Raw genomic sequence first — 22,015 nt, 5'->3', positions numbered from 1 at the left:
CAGATTCAGGCTCACTGGTGGGCCGTAACTAAAGGTGTGCTCCGGTGCTGCTGCCCAGGGCACAAGGCTGAGGGGACGGCAACAATTCTGCCCCAGTGTCTCCTGTCTCAGACTCCTAGGCTGCCTGGAAGGGCATACACAGGTTCACAGGCAGTCATCAACTCCGCACATAGATGCAGAAACACTGGGGATCCATGTAGTAGTGCCCAATAAAACTGTTTGGGGTACTTAAGTTTGCACAACAGCCTCTAATTAGTGTCTTTGCACAAATGGTATAAAGCTGTATTTTTTGCAGAAAATAAGTAGTCCTGTCAAATTTGGGGTACCTGAAAATGGGTGCTAGCATCTTTTAATGTCTCTAATGTGTAGTTTTAAAAACAGTGAAATTCCACCCTCATAAAAGCACCTACAATCCCAATTACACTTGGCCCCTTCTTAGTGCACCCCCAGAACCTTATTTTGCTAGTTTGCGAACTTGTCCCCCCACTTTGTGCTTTTTTGCCCCCAAATTTAAAGTACGTTTTGGTGTGTTCCACACTTTTTTTTTAGGAATTTTCTGACGCAGTTGTCCTTTGGGGGGGCTGTCCCAAGGGTTCTGAGTGGTTTCCCCAACTTTGCACCCCAAAATAAAAATGTTGCACTTTTTTTCTCCTGCTGTTCTCCTGAATCTTTTTCGCCTATTACATTGCATTTACTTTCCGCGTACGTTAAGTTTCCGACAGGGGAAAAGTCGGAATCGGCGATACTTTTTCGCGGATCTCGGCTTTTCGCTTCTAATTGATTACGGGCCTTGGTGTTATTTTGCCAAGGGATTACATATGTTATTTTCTGTGTAGAATATGTAGAACATTCCTGATTATATATATTAAAGCTACGTTCAATTCAGGATAAATATAAGACGTGTTATTTCCAAAAAGAAAGCAAATGTTTACTAAAATAATAGCTATTTACTCAGCTAAAACTTATTGTGTACTGCACATTTCATAATCCCCCCGGCAAATATACGAAGTATATAATTTACAGGAATCACTTACATTCATGAAGGTCTGGCTATGATGACCTACTTCTACATTCCCCCATGTGAACATATTCCAGCTCAACTTCATACTAATCATTTACTACTATTAGAGCGGACCACAACATTTCCAATTTCTTTTTTGCGATTCTTTTCAAACAGAGCACCTAGGTCCATTTTGCTTTCTTTACATAAAATGAAGAGGTGGAGAATATTCAATCATTTTCCAACACATACAAGTAGCCTTTAATCAACATGAAAAACAGATATATGAGAAAACAAGCACAAAAATACCAGAAACGTTTCTGTCTGTCTGTCTATCTTCCTTTATAGGGCCATGCTGTCCATTTTATTTATCTTATGAGAATCAGATCTTCGAGTGACTGAATATCACAATTTGCGGTAAGAGCCCATCGTGAAGTCAGTGTTGGTACAGTACTACATGCAAACCAGTAAAGCTGATTTAGGCCCTGATTCAGACCCACTCGCAAGTGGGCGTACGCACGTTCGGCGTACGTAAAAAAATATTTAAATTCAAGCACTCGCTCGTATTTTCGTACGCAGCTAAAAATCCGTCCCAAACTCAGGCGACCCCTCCTCTAACTAACGAGCGTGCCAAATAGCGAGCGTACATCCCCGAAATGGCTTGAAGTACAAACCGGAAGTGGGACTGTCAGATTCCGATTACCTGCTCGTTTTTTCTGCCTACCTCCCTCAATCGTATCATGCCAATCAATGTATCAATTAGCTTAATTGGTTTTTTTTTTTCAACACAATGCAATAAACTTTAATCTTGTCCGTGTTTGTATTTGCTCGCAGAATACGTACGGCTGAAACCTTCGCTTTTATTGTTCAAAAGACATGTTAGCCCCAATTAAACAATTGTTCTATTTGTTTGTCTCCCCACAATTTTTCTGTGGTTCATTTCTTTATTTAAATTTGCTTACGCATGTCACTGCATCAAGCCTATCATAACTCTCAAGAGATTTGTGGCCCTGTCGAACACATGACTCATACACTAACCAATAGAATTTGTCCTGTTAATTTCCCAAATACATTAGCCAATCAAATTTTTTTGGGGTGCTTTATTAAAAATATTTTGCCAAAAAAACACCATTGCCATCATGAGATCCGCCGCATTCACCAGGCGCGAACTGCTGGTGCTGACGGAGGTGATGGACAGGCGGATCACCAGTCAGCCTCCACCCATCTCCAATAGGTGCAAGCGTTCCGCATATGCGGAGGTACGTCGACGCCTGCGCTCCTTCGGCTCACGCCGACATATTGGCCAGCTGGAGCGCAGGTGGTCGGACCTGCACCGGCGAACGCCCCGCTTGCTGGCATGCTTTCGCATGCAGATTGCTGAAAGTAAGTGTTCTGGACTGTGGTTTTCAAGTTTATCTTGTGGGCCCTAACTGCGTGTACATGTTTTCATGTCTGTCCTATTGAGTCATTGTAGTCATATCTGCATGTGCATGTTTTCATGTCTGTCCTATTGAGTCATTGTAGTCATATCTGCATGTGCATGTTTTCATGTCTGTCCTATTGAGTCATTGTAGTCATATCTGCATGTGCATGTTTTCATGTCTGACCTATTGAGTCATTGTAGTCATATCTGCATGTGCATGTTTTCATGTCTGTCCAATTGAGTCATTGTAGTCATATCTGCGTGTGCATGTTTTGATGTCTGTCCTATTGAGTCATTGTAGTCATATCTGCATGTGCATGTTTTCATGTCTGTCCTATTGAGTCATTTTTTTTTTTTGGATTCCTGTTGAAACTAACCACAATATTTTTTTCATTTTTTAGGGGCACAGCAAACACTACGGCGGCATCGCCAGAGAAGACGCCAGTCCCGGCCCCTCTCTCCAACCCCCAATTCGTCTATTACCCCCTCCTCCCCAGACCCTGTGGCCGAAATTTCAGGCCTACTTCCCCTCCAGCCCAATTCCCCCTCTCCTCCATCCGTCCCTCCTCCAAATACCCCCTCCCAGGATTCCTCAAACACCTTGCCCGTAGGTTTGGGGAATGTAGCCACCTCCGAGGTGGTCCAGGGAGTGGCTTCTGGCTCTGTCGTTTTTGAGAACGGTATGTTTTTACATTTTATTTTGGACACCACAAACTGTTTGTATGTAATCATGTGTCGTCCCCATTTTTTTTGCCTTTCTGTCGCCTTAGGGTATTTTTGGGGGTTGTCTTTACCTGTTCCTGCTGATGTCACCATACACATATCACACCTGTGTGCCTTTTTTTAGGGCCCTTGTATTTTTGGGCTACGACATTTTGGGGTGCTGGGTTTTATCCGTGTAATGTTTTTTTGGCCCACAAGCTTGTAAGTTTTGGATTGCTTGTTTTTTTTTTTTTTAGAATGTTGCTTCATTATCGATTTATTAATCCCCAAACTTTTGTCACCCACAGAGGAACAGAGGCGTCGGGAAGAGATATTGAATTGTGTGGGCCGTATGCGGGAGCAGGTCACCGGGCTTATGCAGGGCCTTGACCATCTGTTGGTCCTCCTTAGGAATTAGTTTTTATTTTATTTTCGAATTGTTTCATAATAAATCAGTTTTAAATCAAGCTCTGTCTCATGCGTTTGGAGTAAATCCAAGATTCTTTACACTGACATAAGTAGACTCTTCAAGCAAGGATTGCCACAGAATCTCACTACAGATTGTGTGTTGTATTTTGAATGCAAACAGGCACAAGAAACACCTCCCAGTACCAATGTCATTTTCCTTTTTTGTGGTGGGCAACATGATAGTTTACACCATTTTTCAGGTTCCTATTTGGTGGCCAAACTGCTTAGGACAATCTTACGAAGGCAACTGATTGTACAGGATTCCTTGTTGTGTTGGTTAGTACCCCGAAAACATATTACATTTTACCTCCACTTGCTTCATTACTGGGTTACCCCTTAGGTAAAATTAACGTTTGGGAGTTTGTTTACATTTGCTTCTAACGTGCCCAAAAAGGAAACAAATTACACTCTCTAAATATTTATTCACAACAGAAATCAAAATACAAAGTGGTCACTCACAAACAAAACACACAGTGATAATCAGAAATACACCACATACCAAAAACACGAAACAAACACACAACAAATCAAGAACTGGTTGACGAAGGTCCATGCCCACATGATTTCAAAAATATGGGGTTGCAATATTGGTGTCAGAATATATTCCCGAAGTTTCCACATAAAGGTTTTTGAAGGGTAGCAGGAAGTAGTCATCGTGGGAGTGCCAAAGATTATGCAAACAAACAGAAGATGGTGCAAGAATTAATATAAAAAAAGATGAACGCTAAAAAACCGTAACACATTGGGTATACACACTGTTGTTTGGTCAATAATTACCTAAAATATCGGGCCACCACATCATCGCGTATGGCCCCCCCACATACTGACCTCCGACCAACCTCGGGGGGGCCATCCTCAGGTAAGGCATCCTCTGGCTGCATTGGAACACCACTCCTTATGGCGATGTTGTGAAAGATCCCACACAGGACCACAATTTTCGAAACCATATCCGGCAAATACATGAGCTCGCCACCAGAGCGGTGGAGGCATCTGAATCGGCCTATTAAAAGGCCGATACAGCGCTCCACCACTTGCCTGGTGGCTGTAAGTGCGGTATTAAACTCACTTTGTGGACCTGGTGTGGGAGCCAAATAAGGAGTGAGCAGCCAGGGCATGCAAGGGTATCCACTGTCTCCTGTGAAAAAGAATAGACAACATCAGGATCACTGTGTATCAAGCTTAACATTGATATGTACTAAAGGTCTACACTTACCCAGAAGTCACGCATCACCAGCTTGTAGGTTGTTTAATTTGTGCCATATCCCTGATTGCCGGATGACGAAGGAGTCACTTCCTGGTAATTTTGCATTCAGGGACAGGATCTGGAGGGAGGCATCACATACCACCATTACATTCAGGGAGTGATAGTGTTTCCTGTTTCGAAATATGGCCTCCAGCCGTGCTGGAGGCTGAAGTGGTATGTGAGTACCATCCACAACCCCTATGATGTGTGGGAAGCCAGCTATTTGGTAAAAATTGGCCTTGGCCACACTAAGGGCACCCATATCCAAAGGCATTTGAATAAAATGATGGAGGTGCTTGAAAAGTGCCTCCATCACTGCCCTCAGGATCCGGGAAAAGGAGGATTGTGAGATGCCCGCCACTATTCCCACCGTTGTTTGAAACGATCCTGAGGCACAGAAATGTAACACCGCCATAATTTGCGTAAGTGGTGGTATTGCTGTTGGACTGTCACTTTGCCGCTCAAGATCACTCTCTATTAATGAGAAAGTGTCTATGATGATTTTGGGAGGAAGACGGTAGCGTCTTAAAACCTCATCATCGGGCATTCCAAAAAGGGTGACACGTGTTTGAAATATCTGGGGCCTTGCACGCCTACGATGCCTACGCCTGGGACGAGATTGAGGTTGGTCGGCTTCCGGGAGCATGGCCAGAACAATCCGCCCAAGATCAACCTGAAATGGCAAGATTGGAATGTAAGGCTTTGGACCCACCCCAAAAGAAAATTAAGAACAACTTAGCTTGATGATACCATCCATTGCTGCTTACATGCCGGGGTATTGTCATGATACGTCCAAACTGAAATTAATCACAAAAATAATTCGACAAATTTTACTCTGTGCATTTATGTTTCTAAATTTTGTGCTAGACAAAACTTAAAATATGCGAAACACACATTTGGCCAAAGAGCAAAACGACATTGCACACAGTACATCAAAATGGGTTGAAATGTAAGCCAAAAAAGCGAAAGGGCAACCACAAAAATTTTTACAGGATTAATAAGCATTTAAAAATGCGCTAATTAGTTCGCAAATACAAGTCACAATAGTAAGTAGTAAAAATGCGCGAATTAGTTTGCAAATACAAGTCACAATAGTAAGTAGTAAAAATGCGCTAATTAGTTCGCAAATACAAGTCACTATACAAACAGAGAAAAATGCGCTAATTAGTTCAGAAATACAAGATAAAAAATGGACTTACCAAGAGCAAATATATAAGATTCCAAATCAAAAGGTCTTTGGGTCCGAAATTAATAAAAAGCTAAAAGATATGAAATTATGGATCCAAAAATTAAAAACAAGAAGAAACACAATGAGACACCAATTGAACCAAAGTTAGACTTCACAAAACTTACCAAATCAAGAAACGAGGCCAAAAAAAAATATACCAAAAAAGAGATGGGAAAATAAAAACGCAAATCTAGCAAACAAAATAAACTCCAAACGCCAACTCCTTTATCCGCAAACAAGAAACTCCAACCAAGGTAACCTCCAACAATCCAAAAACGCCACCTCGACTCGAGACACACCAAGCCATAAATAGTGTTTCGTTTCCCGCACAAATTAAGGAGGGATCATAGGAACGCACAATCAATGATGCGGCCGCAAAATAAGGACGCATGTATAAATACGTCACGAAAACACATTTAAATTCTGGTGTATTTCTTGTTTGGACCTCAGACATGGCGACAGACCAGGGAAACAATGCCCAAGAGTCAGGCGGTAAGTCTTTCATGCATTTTGTATCAATGATTAATTTGAAACATAAGATTGGGCAAGTTGTGAATTTGAGAAATCTGAATATTTACACAAATAGGTGAGGAGGCTGACATGGAAGAGGCTGCTGGGCCCAGTATTCCAGCCAAAGCTGCAAAAAAAAAAAGGCAGCCACATTTCACAAGAAAGGAGATGGAGGTTTTGATTCAGAAGTGTGTGGATATCCTGCCACAGGCAGACAGGAATATGAGTCTAAGCCAGAAGTGGAGAATGTGGGAAGAGGTAGCCGTTGCTGTCAATAGGGTGGGTGATTATGTCCGTCTAGCCCGGGATGTCAAACGGCGGTAAGTAAACACTTGCCCCCCCTAAAAACAAACACCATTTTAAACAAAAGGATAATGGCTTCCATTTTTTCCCACAGATGGGGCGACTTCAAATATCGCCTAAAGCAAAAACTCGCGGACAGGGCTAGGCATGCAAGGGGGACAGGTGGGGGTCCCACCCCTGTGTCATTGGAGTTGACGGATTTAGAAGAGCTGGCACAGGGGTGTGTGCAGCCTGTGGAGGTGTTTGGCGTGTCCAACATGGATACGGACATGCCAGACTTTGCGGCTCCTCATGTTGTCCCAGGTAAATCTTTTGATGTCACCAACTCTGAAATGTTAGTGGGCCAATATGTAGATTCTAATGTGAGTCTTTTCTCATTTTTCCTAACAGAGACACAGGCGGATGAGTCTGCTCCAGAGGGGAGCCTTGGCCGACGAATTTCTGCTGGCTCGGCAGGGGAGGAACCAGTACATCTGGCTGAGGACCCTGCAGAAGCCAGTCCAGGGCAATCCCCCTCGCAGGCAGTGTCCCTCCTCACAGAACTCAATTTCAAATCGGATTTCCATACGGAGATTCTGCAGAGGATGGACGCCAGTCTGCTACGGGTGGCTGAGGCCCTGGAGCAAAATGCTGCGGCCAACGTGACCATTGGTCAGGCCCTGGTGGAAAATACCAGGGCCAACATCCGCATCGCCAATGCCCTGGAGCAGCTCGTTCGCCAGCACATGGTGGAGCCGACCTCCCTTCCTGCCGGAACATCAGGATCCTCCACCTCTGGCACAACATCAGCCAATCCTCCAAATGTGCCTAGCCCTGTGCCTAGTCCAGAGGCCACAACATCTGCCTCTGGACAGGCCAGCCCGATGACATCCCGGACCCGGTCTGGCGCCCTCCCTCCCCCATCCAAACGGGTGAAAAAACGGTGACAGCAATGGCGACTTTTCCCACACTCCTTCTGTGCTTGGCTCATATTCCTTTCTGGTCAAAACTTCCCTCTCCTTTCTTGTGAAATGTTTTTAATTTTTTGTTGTACGTTTATGTCTACAGTTATGTTGGGCCAATTTGTTTGATTTTGGGACTGATCTTTGGCAAAAAAAGATGTCCCCAAATTTTTTATTAATTTAGTTTTGGTTTGACCAATAAATTGACGCCAAAAATCTGACATTGTATTGTGACATTATTGTACAAATGGGTTACATTTAATCCTGGCCCAAAAGGCAAAAACTTGCAAAAAAAACCCAAACAATTTTTTTCAAAAAAGGGCTCTTTAAGGAACGTTTAAAAATTCATATAACGAGCCAAATTCAACAGGCAAAAATAAAAAGGTGAGAAAATTAAAACATGATGACATTATTGTTACAATAGGCCCTAACCACCAAATTGAGGCCAAAATAAACCCCCACAAATGTACGCAAATTGATTGTGTCATCCTGACATTAGCAGCTCTGATTTCCACCTGCGTACGGTTTTGTGCTATCCCAAAAAACTGATTTCAAAACACATACCAAGCCGATTTTTCAATCCAACACTAATTGCTTTTCAGACCACCCGCGATTAATCGCAACAACATCGTGGAGTCCCGGGACGGAGGAGAAGGCCATCGCCAATGTGGTCGAGTAATCCAAACCCTAAGCTGTGCGAGCATTTTGAAGGGAAAGAGGATCATCCAGTGACGTATGAGTCGGTCCGAACACATTTTACGCTCGCATCTGCTAATGTATGTACGCCCCAAAAATGCCTCGCCACGCCTGCGTTTTTCCATCTCCACCCCCGTCAACACCCAAAAACGCCCTGTTCTGTCAATCACATTTGACATGTCACTTCCTGTACGCTATTTGACGAACGAGACCAAAAAAACTCGCAATCTGCCGTACGCACATGCGCAGTGTTACACCGACGCATGCGCGGTTAGTCAACATCGGAATGCAACGAGCGTACTGCTGTTTGCGAGTGGCTCTGAATGAGGGCCTTAGTCATTTAAGTTATAGCATTGCAATGCAAACTTGTAACTCAAGGATGGCACATTGGGCCTGATTGGGAGGTAGTTGAGATCCCCTCTGTCGGGAAGTCGGCGCTCAGAGTGCCGGCGCCGGAATCCCGACACCAGTCAGAATCCCAGCGCCGGTGTCCCGACGGTAAGTAGTGGGGCTAGGGGGAGGGCTAGGGGTTAGGCTTTGGGGGGAGGGGTTAGTGTTAGGCGCTAGGTGGGGAGGTTAGGTTTAGAGTGCAGGGAGGGAGGGTTAGGGTACTTACCGACAGGTGTTGGTATCCTAACCCTGTTGGGATGCCAGCGTCGGGATTCTGACCGCCGGCATCCCGTACCCAACCCGCCTGATTTAGCGTCAGATGCCCATGCAACTACAAAGCCCTTTCTTGTGTACATCCGTGCCAGGACTGAGCATCTATAGAAGCTGCAGTACCGGCTGGTGCAAGTTTAATCGCACCATCGGTTGCACCATCTAAACGTGCACCAGCATTATGGCAGGTGCAGTTTCTCTAGTGTAGTGTGGCCTCTGCTATGGGAGCAGTTCAGTGTCTTTGTACGCAACTACACTCAGTGACACGCGTGCCACGCTCCCATATGATGCAACATCTTTGTGCGCCTTTTTAGCCAACCCCGTTACTGTGCCTCCCAGTCTCCATCCAGGAACGCCCCTTATATCTCTGATACTGTGCGTCCAGATATGGATTGCAACTCTGTACGTACAAAATTGGGACGCATGCCTTGTGCTATTCAGACTTATGCACAGAATAAAAAACATTGGCCGTTTGCATGAATATTTGACATGTGTCAGTTGAATTTTTGGTACATTTGTAACTTTCCTCTGTTGCACTATGAAGATAATACAGTTACCTATAAAGGTTGTTAGACATATCAGCTTCTCTATAGTCATAAATCCAGATAAGCTTTTATCAAGAAATGTTTTTTTTTTTATAGTCTTATTCTGTGATTTTATATCGGCATTTCCATTTTTTTTGTCCACTACGTATCCAAGCCAGGAGAAGATGGGTGTGGGCGACTCCCTTTGGATTAAAATAGGGCCTAGAAGTGGTATCCGGTTGGAAGATCGACAGTAATTGGATCAAAAGTAAATAGGACGACACTAGATGGTCGATAAGCAATACGTTGACATGGTCCAAAGTCGACAGGGACAAAGGGACGACTGACAAATGTTTGACAGTGCAGAATGTCGACAGGGTTAAAATGTGGATGTAATCAAATTATCTGCACAAATAGTCGAGGTTTAGGGTTAGGCACTAGGGAAGGGTTAGGTTTAGGCTCTAGAAGGAGGGCTAGGGTTAGGTTTAGGCACTAGGTGGGGGTCAGGGGTAGGATTAGGAAAGGGTTAGGCACAAGGGGAGGGTTACGCAAGAGTTAGGTTTAGGCTCTATGGGGAGGGTTAGGCACTAGGGGAGGGTTAGGCTAAGGTTAGGTTTAGGCTCTAGGGTGAGGACTAGGGTTAGGCACTAGGGGCAGGGTTTGGGTTAGGCACCAGGTGGAGGGTTAGGACGACACCAGATGGTCGACAAGCAATATGTCAACATTGTCCCAAGTCGACAGGGACAAAGGGTTGACTGACAAATGGTTGACAGTGCAGAAGGTTGACAGGGTTAAAATGACGACATGATCAAATTATCAGCACAAATGGTTGACACATTTTTTTTAAATTGTTTTTCAACATTTTTAAGGTTAGGGTTAGGAGTTAAGGTGAGGGTTAGGCACTTGGCAAATAATTAGAGTTAGGCTTTCGGAGGGGTTAGGCATTAGGTGAGGGTTAGGTACTAGGGGGAGGGTTAGGCTCTAATGGAAGGTCAGGGTTAGGTTTAGGCACTAGGGGAGGGTTAGGTTTAGGCTCTAGAGGCAGGGCTATGATTAGGCTTAGGCACCAGGAGGAGGGTTAGGCACTAGGGAAAGGTTAAGGTTAGGCTAGGGTTAGGTTTAGGCACTAGGTGAGGGTCTGGGTTAGGATTAGGATAGGGTTAGGCACAAGTGGAGGGTTAGGGTTAGGCAAGAATTAGGTTTAGGCTCTAGGGGGAGGATTAGGCACTAGGGGAGGGTTAGGCTAAGGTTAGGTTTACGCTCTAGGGCAGTGTTTTTCAACTACTGTGCTGTGGCGCACTAGTGTGCCGCGACGGTCAGCTCAGCGCACTTGTACTGTAGTGTGTTTTATTCCTGTGGAGGCCAATGTGTGTGTATTTTTTTATGTGGGAGCCAATGTGTGTGTTTTTTCACTAGTCACGCATGCCGCATTGCCGGATGGTGTGCCACGGCAGTTTTAAAATCTTGTGTAGCGTGCCTCGAGTTAAAAAAGGTTGAAAATCACTGCTCTAGGGGGAGGATAGGCACTAGGGGCAGGATTTGGGTTAGGCACCTGGTGGAGGGTTAGGGTTAGGCACTAGTGGAAGGGTTAGGATTAAATAAATAAAAAACATCATATGTTGATCATTTGTGTGTCGACATTTTGTCCGTGTCGACTTAGTGCATGTCGACCATCTGGTGTCGACCTATTGACTGTCAATCCATTACAGCACACCCTTAAAAGTAGGCCTGATGAGTAGAAAATCCAACATAATGTTACTTTTATTGCACTTTGGTTTATTTCATTGCACGTTACATCTCTGATCACTATATATATAGTAGATTTATGTATATATTCCCAGCCGTGCACTTCCCTGTAATTAAATCAATTTCCAAGTATACTGTATCATTATTTTCATGTAAAACATGCATAGCCATACTTTAATTACAATCGCTTCAGCAGTCCACAACCATGCTGAGATTAATGTGTTGTTAATGACCATTAATATCACATGTACCTTTTCTTGCTGCTATTCTTTTTCAGGGACATAGTTTAATTTTTCTTACATAGTATATTTATTAACAGAACTACTCCAGACAAAATATGTGACTCCAGAGGGGAGAACCGGTGTTAGCGAAGTCGGTGCAGTAATATATAGTCCAAGCTGTTAATATATTTAAAACCATAGAGTCTATAATTATGGATGTATTTTCAGCATGTCTAGAAGGAGTAATTAACATTGTCTAATAAAATGGTGATGCCTATGCGAGCAGTATAACTTACCGGTGATATATGATACTGCGCTCATCAGACCGGCCTCCCACTTGTTCTGCATGCGTTTACTTAATCAAAATTCGCACGAGTGAAAAATGGTCATTAGGCGCTTGGCAAGCTTTGCGTAAATATAAATGAAAGGAATGTTTTCTTCTAATGAAATGTAGCATAATTTACTTCATTTAGTCATCAAATATACGGTGATAGCAATGTCACTTTAGCAAAGTATTTAATATGGGTATCCTCTTGCATACTAACTAGCATCTGTACTTATGGAACGACATGCAGCTTGTAAATCCACTTTGTACGTGGTGGCAAAATGCTTCAAAGTGCGAAGAGACTTTGTTTTCCTAATTTACCTCAGATAAGAGTAACTAATATAAAAAATGTTATGTAAAGAAATAGAAGTAGTCCCAAATTTATATTGCTGGTACTGTTTAGTCCACTGACCATCATTATGGGGGAGATGTTCCAAGTCTTCTAAAGAGTGAAGTAGAGAAATTGGGAAGGGGCCCATAGGAACCAATCAGCTTCTACCTATCATTTAATAGAATGTAGTTTATAATTGCTAGCTAGAAGCTGATTGGTTATATTTACTGAGTTTACTTCTGAATAAAGCTGATCTCTGCCTCTTTTGGTCTACCAGAATTGTGACTGTACTACAATAAGGTAGCGTATAGATCCCCTTCAATAGATGTACCTGGAAGTGATGTGTGAGGGCGGAAGTGCAATTCCATGCCCATAAAGTCCACCAAAAGAAGAGACTTGTCCCCTCGTGGGATCGCTTCGCTCGCCGCGCTTCAGGCACAGGTTTATATTGCCCCTCTATGTCCATATGGATGGTAAGGAATGACGTTGGACAGTAACTGATGACTTCAGGATACATGTATGGAAGGGGATCTATCCAATACCACTGCGATAATATGGACAATTGAGGGGTATGAAATTGTAGATAATGTGGGTGGGACAATTTATAAAATGGTATCCTATTGGCTAACAGAAGCATTCATTTACACAACTGTGGGATTTCTGTAAGCGTTCCGTTGAATACATTTTGCTAGGGGATTACACTTAGTCACATATGTTATTTTCAGTGTAGAAAATAGAGGACATTCCTGATTATAGTTAAGAGTTTCAAGTTTAGTTCAACTCATTATACATATGTGACTTGTGTTAATTCCAATTACAAAGCAATGTTTACTGAAATAAGAACTATTTTCTTAGCTAAAACATATTGTGTACTGCACAGTTCATAATCCCCCTGACAAATATATGCGTGAATAAGGACTACACGGGGAGGGTAGGAAATTTTAGATGACGTGGGTGGCACTATTTTTAATGGAGCATGGATAAAATGGTGTGAGTCAAAATTAACAAGTGGGCTAAGAACAGATGGAACTGTGGAAGTGTACGGGGATAGCACTGGTGACACCAGGGTGCTGGTGTGCCCTTCTCTAGACACAGTATTTGAATTTGATAGTTGGGATTTGTCTCAGCTTAACTGGGAAGTTAGCATTATTAGTTGGCATTTAAGAAGGATGCTGAAAGAGGGGGAAAGCGGGTACAGATCCCACTGGCCGCCAAAGAGCCAGAGTCACATCCTTGGAACTTTAAAGAAATGTTTTTATGACTCGGGCAACGTTTAGATTTTATGGTTATATATGGCGTCCACATCATCAAATAATAAATGTTGCTAACTGTTATGAAGACACTTTTTAACACTAATTAACAATGAATTAATATTTCCCTTTCATATAATTAACAAATAATATTACTCTCCTAGAGCAAAATAAAGTGAAAACTGATGACATTATTTTATTATCACATAAATTTACCACAGGGCTTTTGGAGGAGACTTGGTATACATCTCTTCCACACCCTAAAATTTGCACCAAATCCGCATCCTGATCGCCTTTCCCATACCTCTAAAGCTGGGTACACACTTGTCCAATCCTCCGAAGACCCAAAACCTGACAAGACTGATGACACAATTTTACTGGAGACCTAGGTCGCAGATGCAACACCCGAACTATGAGTACACAATTGTCCAATTTTACTGCAAATTTCCAATCTGCATCTGCTGAAAGGATTGTGGGCCTGATTCAGAGCTGAACGCTCTGACCAGAGCGCTCGCTCTGAATCAGGGCCCTCCTACCTTTTTTTGGAGCGTCCTCATGGCCGCTCGCATAGCTGTGGGTTACCACCCACAGTTATAACGAGCGTCCATGATGATGGTCGTGATGGGGTTGACCATTGCGACCATCGGGCTTGCGACGGAGACCCTGCGGTAGGGTCTCGCTGCCGCAAGCCCTGGAGTGATTTTGGCTCTATCAGAGCCAAAATCACTCCCACAGTGGGGCCGGCTTGAGACGGTAGGCGTTCCCATGGGAACGCCTCCGTCTGGCAGGCACGCCCCCGGCATGCCCACCAAAGGGGGCGCGCTGTCAATCAACATCGACAGCACGCCCCCTTTGGTGCGAGACCCGGAGCGATGGTGAGCCCGTCGCTCGCCGGGTCTCGCGCATGCGCACGACGGAGCTCCCTCCATCGTGCGCATGCGCAGTGGGGAACATCGACCAGCTTGCGAGCGTCCTGCCGCTCACAAGCGGGTCTGAATGACCCCCTGTGTCACTGTACACACTATTCCAACCTTAGTCAGACCGCCGGCCACTCACAGGGATTAATTGGGAGGAGAATTGGACAAACCCGCTGTAGGATCATACACACTTCTATATTGGTTGGGTGATTGGCGATCTGCTTTCCTGATTGTTCAGCAGGTTTAAAAATCTTTTGACAAGATCAGATGACCAAAGGCTGTGTGCGCGTACACACTATACCAATGTTGGACCAACTGGTTGGTCGGAGATGAGATTAGGGGCGGGATGCATGACGCATCGCACTCGCAATACGATGCATTCCGCCGGTCATCGCATGCATGCTGTGTCACTTTACTATATTAATATTTACTATATTAATAATATAATATTAATAATATTTCTGCAGTGGTAAATCAGCTAGACTGGACGCAGCCTTTTGCCAGTGTTTGGGGATTTTGATGTATTTTAAGCTACCTACACAACATATTTTCCATGTGCGTCTGAAGACTTAAATCGTAGTTCTGTACATTTTCATCTGCCTCCTCCATCTGTTTTATCATGGGCATTCTATATATAAGGTGACAGATTCAGCAGGTATTTTATCACTCGCATAAGTCGTTTGGCTCTGTTGTCGCTCTGCCAAGAGAATTTACATTGCTGTATCAGAAGTTCTGTGTTCTCTAAAAACTTACAGTCAGCTAGACAAATGGCCCCATAAACGTAGCATTGTGCTGTGTAAATGGTACACTTTCATTATGAACGGTATCTTTTCCAAAAGGGGAAGAGAGGAAAGCCACAAATGACATAGGACTTCAGAGTTGGAGGGAAACAAAAGTAGCAGTCAGGGGTTGGAGGGGGTATGTAGACACCGCCAAAGTACAGTAAGGCGTATTGTGGGCGTGACACAAATTGCACCCAAGCCGCATGTTCACCTGTTTGGAAGGTACAGCAGTTGCGGTTACTAAAACCATGGTCAGGGGAGTAGCATGGAACCATGGTGCCTGTCATGCTGCCCCCCCCTCCCCCCCTTCGTTGAGGCACTGTCTGACAGGGAAGCAGTCGGGAAGCCGACGGACGTAATCCCGACCGCCGGCTTCCCGACTATCTACTCCCAGTAAGGCACTAATGATAGCCGTCGAAATCCCGACGCCTGTCATTAGACTTATGCTGGGAGACCGACACCCTGCTTACCGATTGAAGGTAAGCCGGGCGCGGACAACCGCGGGGGGTGAGGGGAGGGTTAGGTTAGGGGCTCCCGTGGGGGACTTAGGGTTAGGCACCCCCCGGGAGGTTAGGTTTAGGCTAGGGGAAGGGGGGGGTTAGGGTTGGGCACCCACGGGGGGAGGTTAGGGTTTGGCCCCCCCCCGGGGCACTTAAGTTTAGGCTGAGGGGAAGGGAAGGTTAGGTTTAGGCACTTAGGGGGGATTATGGTTAGGCACTTGGGGGGGAGGTTAGGGTTAGGCACCTCTAAGGGAGGGTTAGGGTTAGGAGGTAGAATAGGGTTAGTGAATACTTACCTTTTGACGATCAGGATTTTCACCCCTGCCGGACTGCCGCTGTAGGGATTTGAATCATACTGTGTCACGATCAGGGCTGGCAGGCTGCCAAGATCGCGGTCCTTACCGCTCCGGGCGCTCAGGCGTGGGGCCTCCGGCGGGGGTGCAGGATCCTGGAGAGCGGCGCTAGGTGCTGTGAGCCTCCGCAGACTAAGGGCTTCCAGCTGGAGGCAGGTGAGAGGGGCTGAAACTGGCAGCGCTTCCGCGCTGTGATCACACTGGGCGCTGCCATCTTGGATTTAGACCACATGTCTGATCGGGCCAATCAGGTTACAGCCTGGGCTGGGGAGGCTAGCAGCCAATCCTGCACTACCTGATTGTACTAAAGGGCTGTCAAGAGGCTCTTTAGTTGCCAGTGCAACGTCTATCACAGCGTAAGCTGTGAGCTAGTTCTCTGAGCTCCCATACTCCTAAAAGTGCCATAGCTCCAGTGTGTGGTTACAGTTACTCTCTCAGCCTTGGTGCGGTCCCGCTCCGGTTACTGTCCATTCCCCGTTCCTGATACCCGCTATTCGGCCAGCTGACCCCGGTTCTCTTGAGTACCGACTGCATCTCTCAGCTTCATCTGCCTACGTGTGTACCCTTTCCTTCATGAGTCATACCCCCTTAAGACCGGCTGCTTTCCAGTACCAGCAAACGAACCCTCACTTGCCACCCGACTCCACTCCGGGTCCAAGTGCACGCCCAGCCGTGATATACTGATTCCGTCTGACATTAAGAGGTAGCTCCTTTGTCACTGATTTATTTATGTATAGCTCCTAGGATCTGACTTTTATTGCCTTTGCATCATTGTTATTAGTCAATAGAGCAAATTGTATTATATATTCTTATCATTTAACTTAAATTGACAGAATACATGTGCTACAGTGAGATTCCACAGGGTGCACAACTTATTACTGCAATTACGGCCCCAAGCAGCTAACACTGGAGGAGGGACACCTACAGATGGGTCCACATACATCTAGCCTCCTGGTGCGTTAAACAGCCCTTCTAGTCACGCCGTGGCGTGACTCAGTAGCACTGAGCGTCTTTCCGTGCGTCTATTTACCTTTAAATGCATTTTATTTGCACAACAATGTGAATAGATAGCGCAAGCAGCTTCTGCTGATTAAAATGATATGCAGCATGCCTATGTTTTCCGTGCGTCTGCGGGTGTCTCCTCTGCCCATGGGGGAAAGCGATCATCCTGATTGCGCCCCTCTTGGAATTTGTACTGGGCTGAGGGGCTCACAACGCTGCAAAATGTTAAATTCCCTTTTTTTCCCTTAAGGGTGCGTGGCCACGTCTCCCGCAATAGGCCACTCCCCCTTCACCCGGGCCCGGCGCGGCTCTTGGCAGTCATACTCAGTCGCACACAGATATACAAGTGTCACATATCAAATTAATCAGCACAGTCTAGATGCATTTTTGGCATCTTGAGGCTAGATCACATCTGTATTATTACTATGATATTAACTAAGACATATATCTGTATATTTTATGGCTGTATTTGTGGGGCAGATTCAGTTGAGCTTGAGGTTCCATTGCGCACAATGCATGTAAATTAAGAGAGGAAAAATGTGCTCGTAACTCCTGACGGGTGAGAGCAGAAAGATTGAGGCTATCCTTCCTCAGAAACCCATGTTAAAAAAAATTGCGTTACCATTGGAACTTCGTGGCTTCTTATCTTAAGGATGACCTATAGATCAAGCAGTATTTTCATACTTGTATGTACTGAAGCCAGTAAAAAGCTGTTTTTCACTTGTTTTACTTATTCATGGTGTATGAACAGGGCCGCCATCGGGGAGGGGGGGGACTGCTAGGACTGGAGTCCCAGGCCCGGACCCTGGCTGAACGGCGCTGCTACCGTCACTGTACAACCTGCAGCCCGCACTGTCCCCTTGAATAGAAGAAAGGGGGCCCAGCCGCTACTGTTGCCGCCGACGTCTCCATTAAGTAAACGGAGGAGGCAGCCAGGGTCCTCCACCAACCTACAGGGCACCTGCCGCCGGCCTCTGACCCCATGTTCAATAAAGTTTGATTTGGGATTCGGTGCATGTGACGTCACCCCGCTAGAGGAAGAGGGCGGAGGTGCGGCGTGTGAAGAGCAGTGTCTGTCGGCCGGGGGAGAAGCACAGAAGAGCCAAAGGGAAGAACGCGGAAAAAAGGTAAGTGGGAAAAAGCTAGGGCTGGGGGGGGGACGCAGGGCAGAGGGGGGAGTGAAGTGGGGGAAAAAAGAGCTGGATAGACGGTGCAGAGCACTGGATTTAGTAACCGGAGTGGGGGGCCTTGCCTATTTTGTCAGTCCCGGGCCCCATATTTTCTGATGGCAGCCCTGGGTATAAGAGGTGGATCTATTGGGTTTATAATATAATGCTAGTTGTGACATTGTTAGAATTTTTTTTACCACTTGCAGATCTTTGTTCTCAGCAACATTTTTAAATAAACTTCATTTTTGTATCCAGTTTTCTACTTACATTGTAGTTTTGCTTCTAATACAAAGAAATCTTAAGACTTTTTGGGGTTTTCCAGATATTAATTTTTAGGTAATTTGGAGAATCAAGTCTATCATAGTAAACTACATTAAAAAAATTATCTATGTCTTTTCCGCGTGTGGGTTAACACATAGACAGTAAAAAGATAGACAATGTCTAGATAGACACCAGATGTCAATAGGTCGACTGGGACAAAAGATTGACAGGGACAAAATGTCGACAAACTAAATGTCGACATGTAAGCAGGTCGACAGGTACAAACGGTCGACATGATCTAAAGGTCAACGTGGAAATGGTCGACACAACTATGGTCGACACATGGTGTGTTTTCTTCTAGACATAATCTTCACCCTAACTCTCCCCTTGGTGCCTAACCCTCCTGGTGCCTAACCCTAACCATCGGGGCAGGGGCTGGCAACTTTTAGCCTGGGGGGCAAATGCATGCAGGCGGCCCTGGCAGAGGAGTAGCGTGTAGCCAGGGTGCTCGAAAGAACGTGTGTGCTACGGCGCCCCCCCCACCCCCTCAAGTGTTCTAGGGAGGAGGCGGGTCCATATGGGATTAATGTAAGGTAAAAATAAAGATATGGGGCAGCCCCCTGTCGTAGTGCCCATATGCAGTGCCACCATGTGCCACAGGAGGACACCCTTATGCAGGCCTCGAGTAGTGCCCCCAGTAGTGATCCCCCCTATGCAGTGCCCCTTGTGCCCCCAGTAGTAAGCCCCTTATATAGTGCCCCCAGTAGTGGTAACCCTTATGCAGTGCCCCTTAAATAGTGGCCCCAGTTGTAGTCTTCCCCCTATGCAGTACCCCCACTATTGCCCTTTATATAGAGCCCCCAGCAGTGGTCCCTCGATGCAGTGCCCCCAGTGGTAGTCCCCTCCCCCCTATGCAATGCCCCTAGTTGTAGTCCCCTCCCCTTGTAGTGCCCCTAGTAGTAGTCCCCCCCCAGTAGTAGTACCCCACTTGTAGTGCCCCCAGTAGTAGTAGTCCTGCCCTTGTAGTGCCCCCAGTAGTAGTAGTCCCCCCCTTGTAGTGCCCCCAGTAGTATTCCCCCCCTGTAGTGTTCCCAGTAGTCCCCCCCTTGTAGTGCTCCCAGTAATCCCCCCCTTGTAGTGCCCCCAGTAGTAGTCCCCCCCCTGTAGTGCTACCAGGAGTCCCCCCCTTGTAGTACCCCCAGTAGTATTCCCCCCCTGTAGTGCTCCCAGGAGTCCCCCCCTTGTAGTGCCCCCAGCAGTATTCCCCCCTGTAGTGCCCCCAGTAGTATTCCCCCCTGTAGTGCTCCCAGGAGTCCCCCCCTTGTAGTGCCCCCAGGAGTCCCCCCCTTGTAGTGCTCCCAGGAGTCCCCCCCTTGTAGTGCCCCCAGGAGTCCCCCCCCTTGTAGTGCTCACAGTAGTCCCCCCCTTGTAGTGCCCCCAGGAGTCCCCCCCTTGTAGTGCCCCCAGGAGTCCCCCCCTTGTAGTGCTCCCAGGAGTCCCCCCCTTGTAGTGCCCCCAGGAGTCCCCCCCTTGTAGTGCTCACAATAGTCCCCCCCTTGTAGTGCCCCCAGGAGTCCCCCCCTTGTAGTGCCCCCAGGAGTCCCCCCCTTGTAGTGCTCCCAGGAGTCCCCCCCTTGTAGTGCCCCCAGGAGTCCCCCCCTTGTAGTGCTCACAGTAGTCCCCCCCTTGTAGTGCTCCCAGGAGTCCCCCCCCCCCGCAGTTGAGACATAACAAAAAAAAACAAAAAAAAAAACACACTTACCTGAAACCCGCTCCTGCTCCTGGTCCCGCCGCCGAGATCAGCTCCTCCGTCCGCCGCTTTGCATTATGGGAGTGACGCGTCACTCCCATTTTACCCACTGCGGGAGCCGGAAGATGTCCGGCTTTGGCAGTGGGAGCAGCAGCCGATGAGAGTCTGTCTGACTCTCATCAGCTGCTAAAGCAAACACACAGCTGCCGGCTCCGTCCGGTCAGCGCTACACACGCGGTGCAGCTGTGTCACAGTGACACAGTCTGCACCGCGGCCCGCATGACGCTGCGGCCCGGGGGGCACATGGCACCCTGCCCCCCGGCCCAGCCCGCCACTGGATCGGGGTAAGTGCCTAACCCTAACCCCCTTTTGACCCTGTTGACCATTTGTACCTGTCGACCTCCTTACATGTCTACCTTTAGCGTGTTGACCTTTTGTCCATGTCAACCTTTTGTCCCAGTCGACCTATCTGGTGTCTATCTAGACAATATTGACCTTTTTACTGTCTATCTATAGTCTTTTCCAAATACTTCCTGTGGCATTCCCATCCTCATTACATAGTTTAGCAGTGCTCCTCACAGTGACCACAGAAGTAAATGCTCTTTGAACATCCCTAGGTGTAAGACATTTTCATTGAAGATCAACAATTGTGTCTTTTATTTCTTTCAGATTTCAGAACTGGATAACAGGTTTCTGTATTAATTCTGTATTTATTCCCAGTATGATCAGCAATTTTGGGCTATACTGCACACTGAGCCCAGTACCCTTGAGGAATTGTTTTACTTACCTTTGGAAGCGCATATTTTGGAAGCTTCATTTGCACAAAGTCATTTCGGCGGTACGATACATAATATTTACTCTGGTTTCCTGCGGTTGTCTGCAAAATAGAAGAGGAAATTGTAATGTATTTGTACAATATTTAAAAAAATAATAATTATATACAATTTATTCTCAGTTCAATGCGGTTCATCATGATGTATAGAAAGAAAAAACTTATAGTAATGATTGTTTGGTAAATATAAACACACCCATGATCTTAATGGATCAGTTGGTGTAAACTACAAGTTGCCCTATAGAACATAAAAGTGTAAAGCAGAGACCAGACTATTTCTCAATCTGTAAAACCAAAAACTTCTGAGGGAGTTTGATTTACTGTAGTTTTTGCTAGGAGGATCTATGCATTCTCCCTTTTCCTGCATCTGGATAATTACTAGCTCCCATATGGCAAAAGCATCTAAGAGAAACTACAGGACTAAAGGTACACAGACCATTTTTTTGAGTGATTTGGCCGATTCAGATGGATCAGAGCGTCAAATCTTTCAAATCGTCGAGTGTGTACGCACTATGGGCCTGATTCAGACCCGCTCGCTAGGATGCGTTCGCACGTAGCCTGCCGATGTTTGCAATCTACGCATGCGTATAAGACGCAGTGCGCGCGCAAACCAGTCACTGCGATCGAGAAGCAATCGCCCCTTGTGCACAGACGCTTCTCTAGAATGAGTGACTGGAAGTGCCGTTTGTGGGTTGTGACAGGGGATGGTCGATGGTAATGGGGGTGTGGTGGTGCGAACGCAGGCGTGTCTCTGCGTCTGAACGCCGTTTCAAGGACGTGCATAATTAAGACGCAGTGTCAGCATATACGTCACATGGCTGAATTACACACAGCAGCACTCGCAGTGCTTGCGGTAGGGTACGGTCAGCCACAAGTGC

The 22,015-nt window shown here is 46.1% G+C and overlaps 1 protein-coding gene across 2 annotated transcripts in view; it reads right to left on the bottom strand.

The window, feature by feature from the left end:
- SORCS2 (sortilin related VPS10 domain containing receptor 2) overlaps nucleotides 1-22,015 on the bottom strand; it is a 1,055,028-nt gene that overhangs the window by 156,989 nt on the left and 876,024 nt on the right. For both annotated transcript variants that reach the window (XM_088473883.1, XM_088473884.1), the window contains exon 8: nucleotides 21,093-21,182. In XM_088473883.1, coding sequence (XP_088330009.1) covers nucleotides 21,093-21,182 — 90 coding nt within the window. The remainder of the gene's footprint in view (nucleotides 1-21,092; nucleotides 21,183-22,015) is intronic.

This window comes from Taudactylus pleione, unplaced genomic scaffold (assembly GCF_031769625.1).
Source record: "Taudactylus pleione unplaced genomic scaffold, aTauple2 ptg000143l, whole genome shotgun sequence".
NCBI lineage: Eukaryota > Metazoa > Chordata > Amphibia > Anura > Myobatrachidae > Taudactylus > Taudactylus pleione.
Note: the sequence above shows the minus strand (reverse complement) of the source record. Positions and strands in the feature narration are given on the sequence as shown.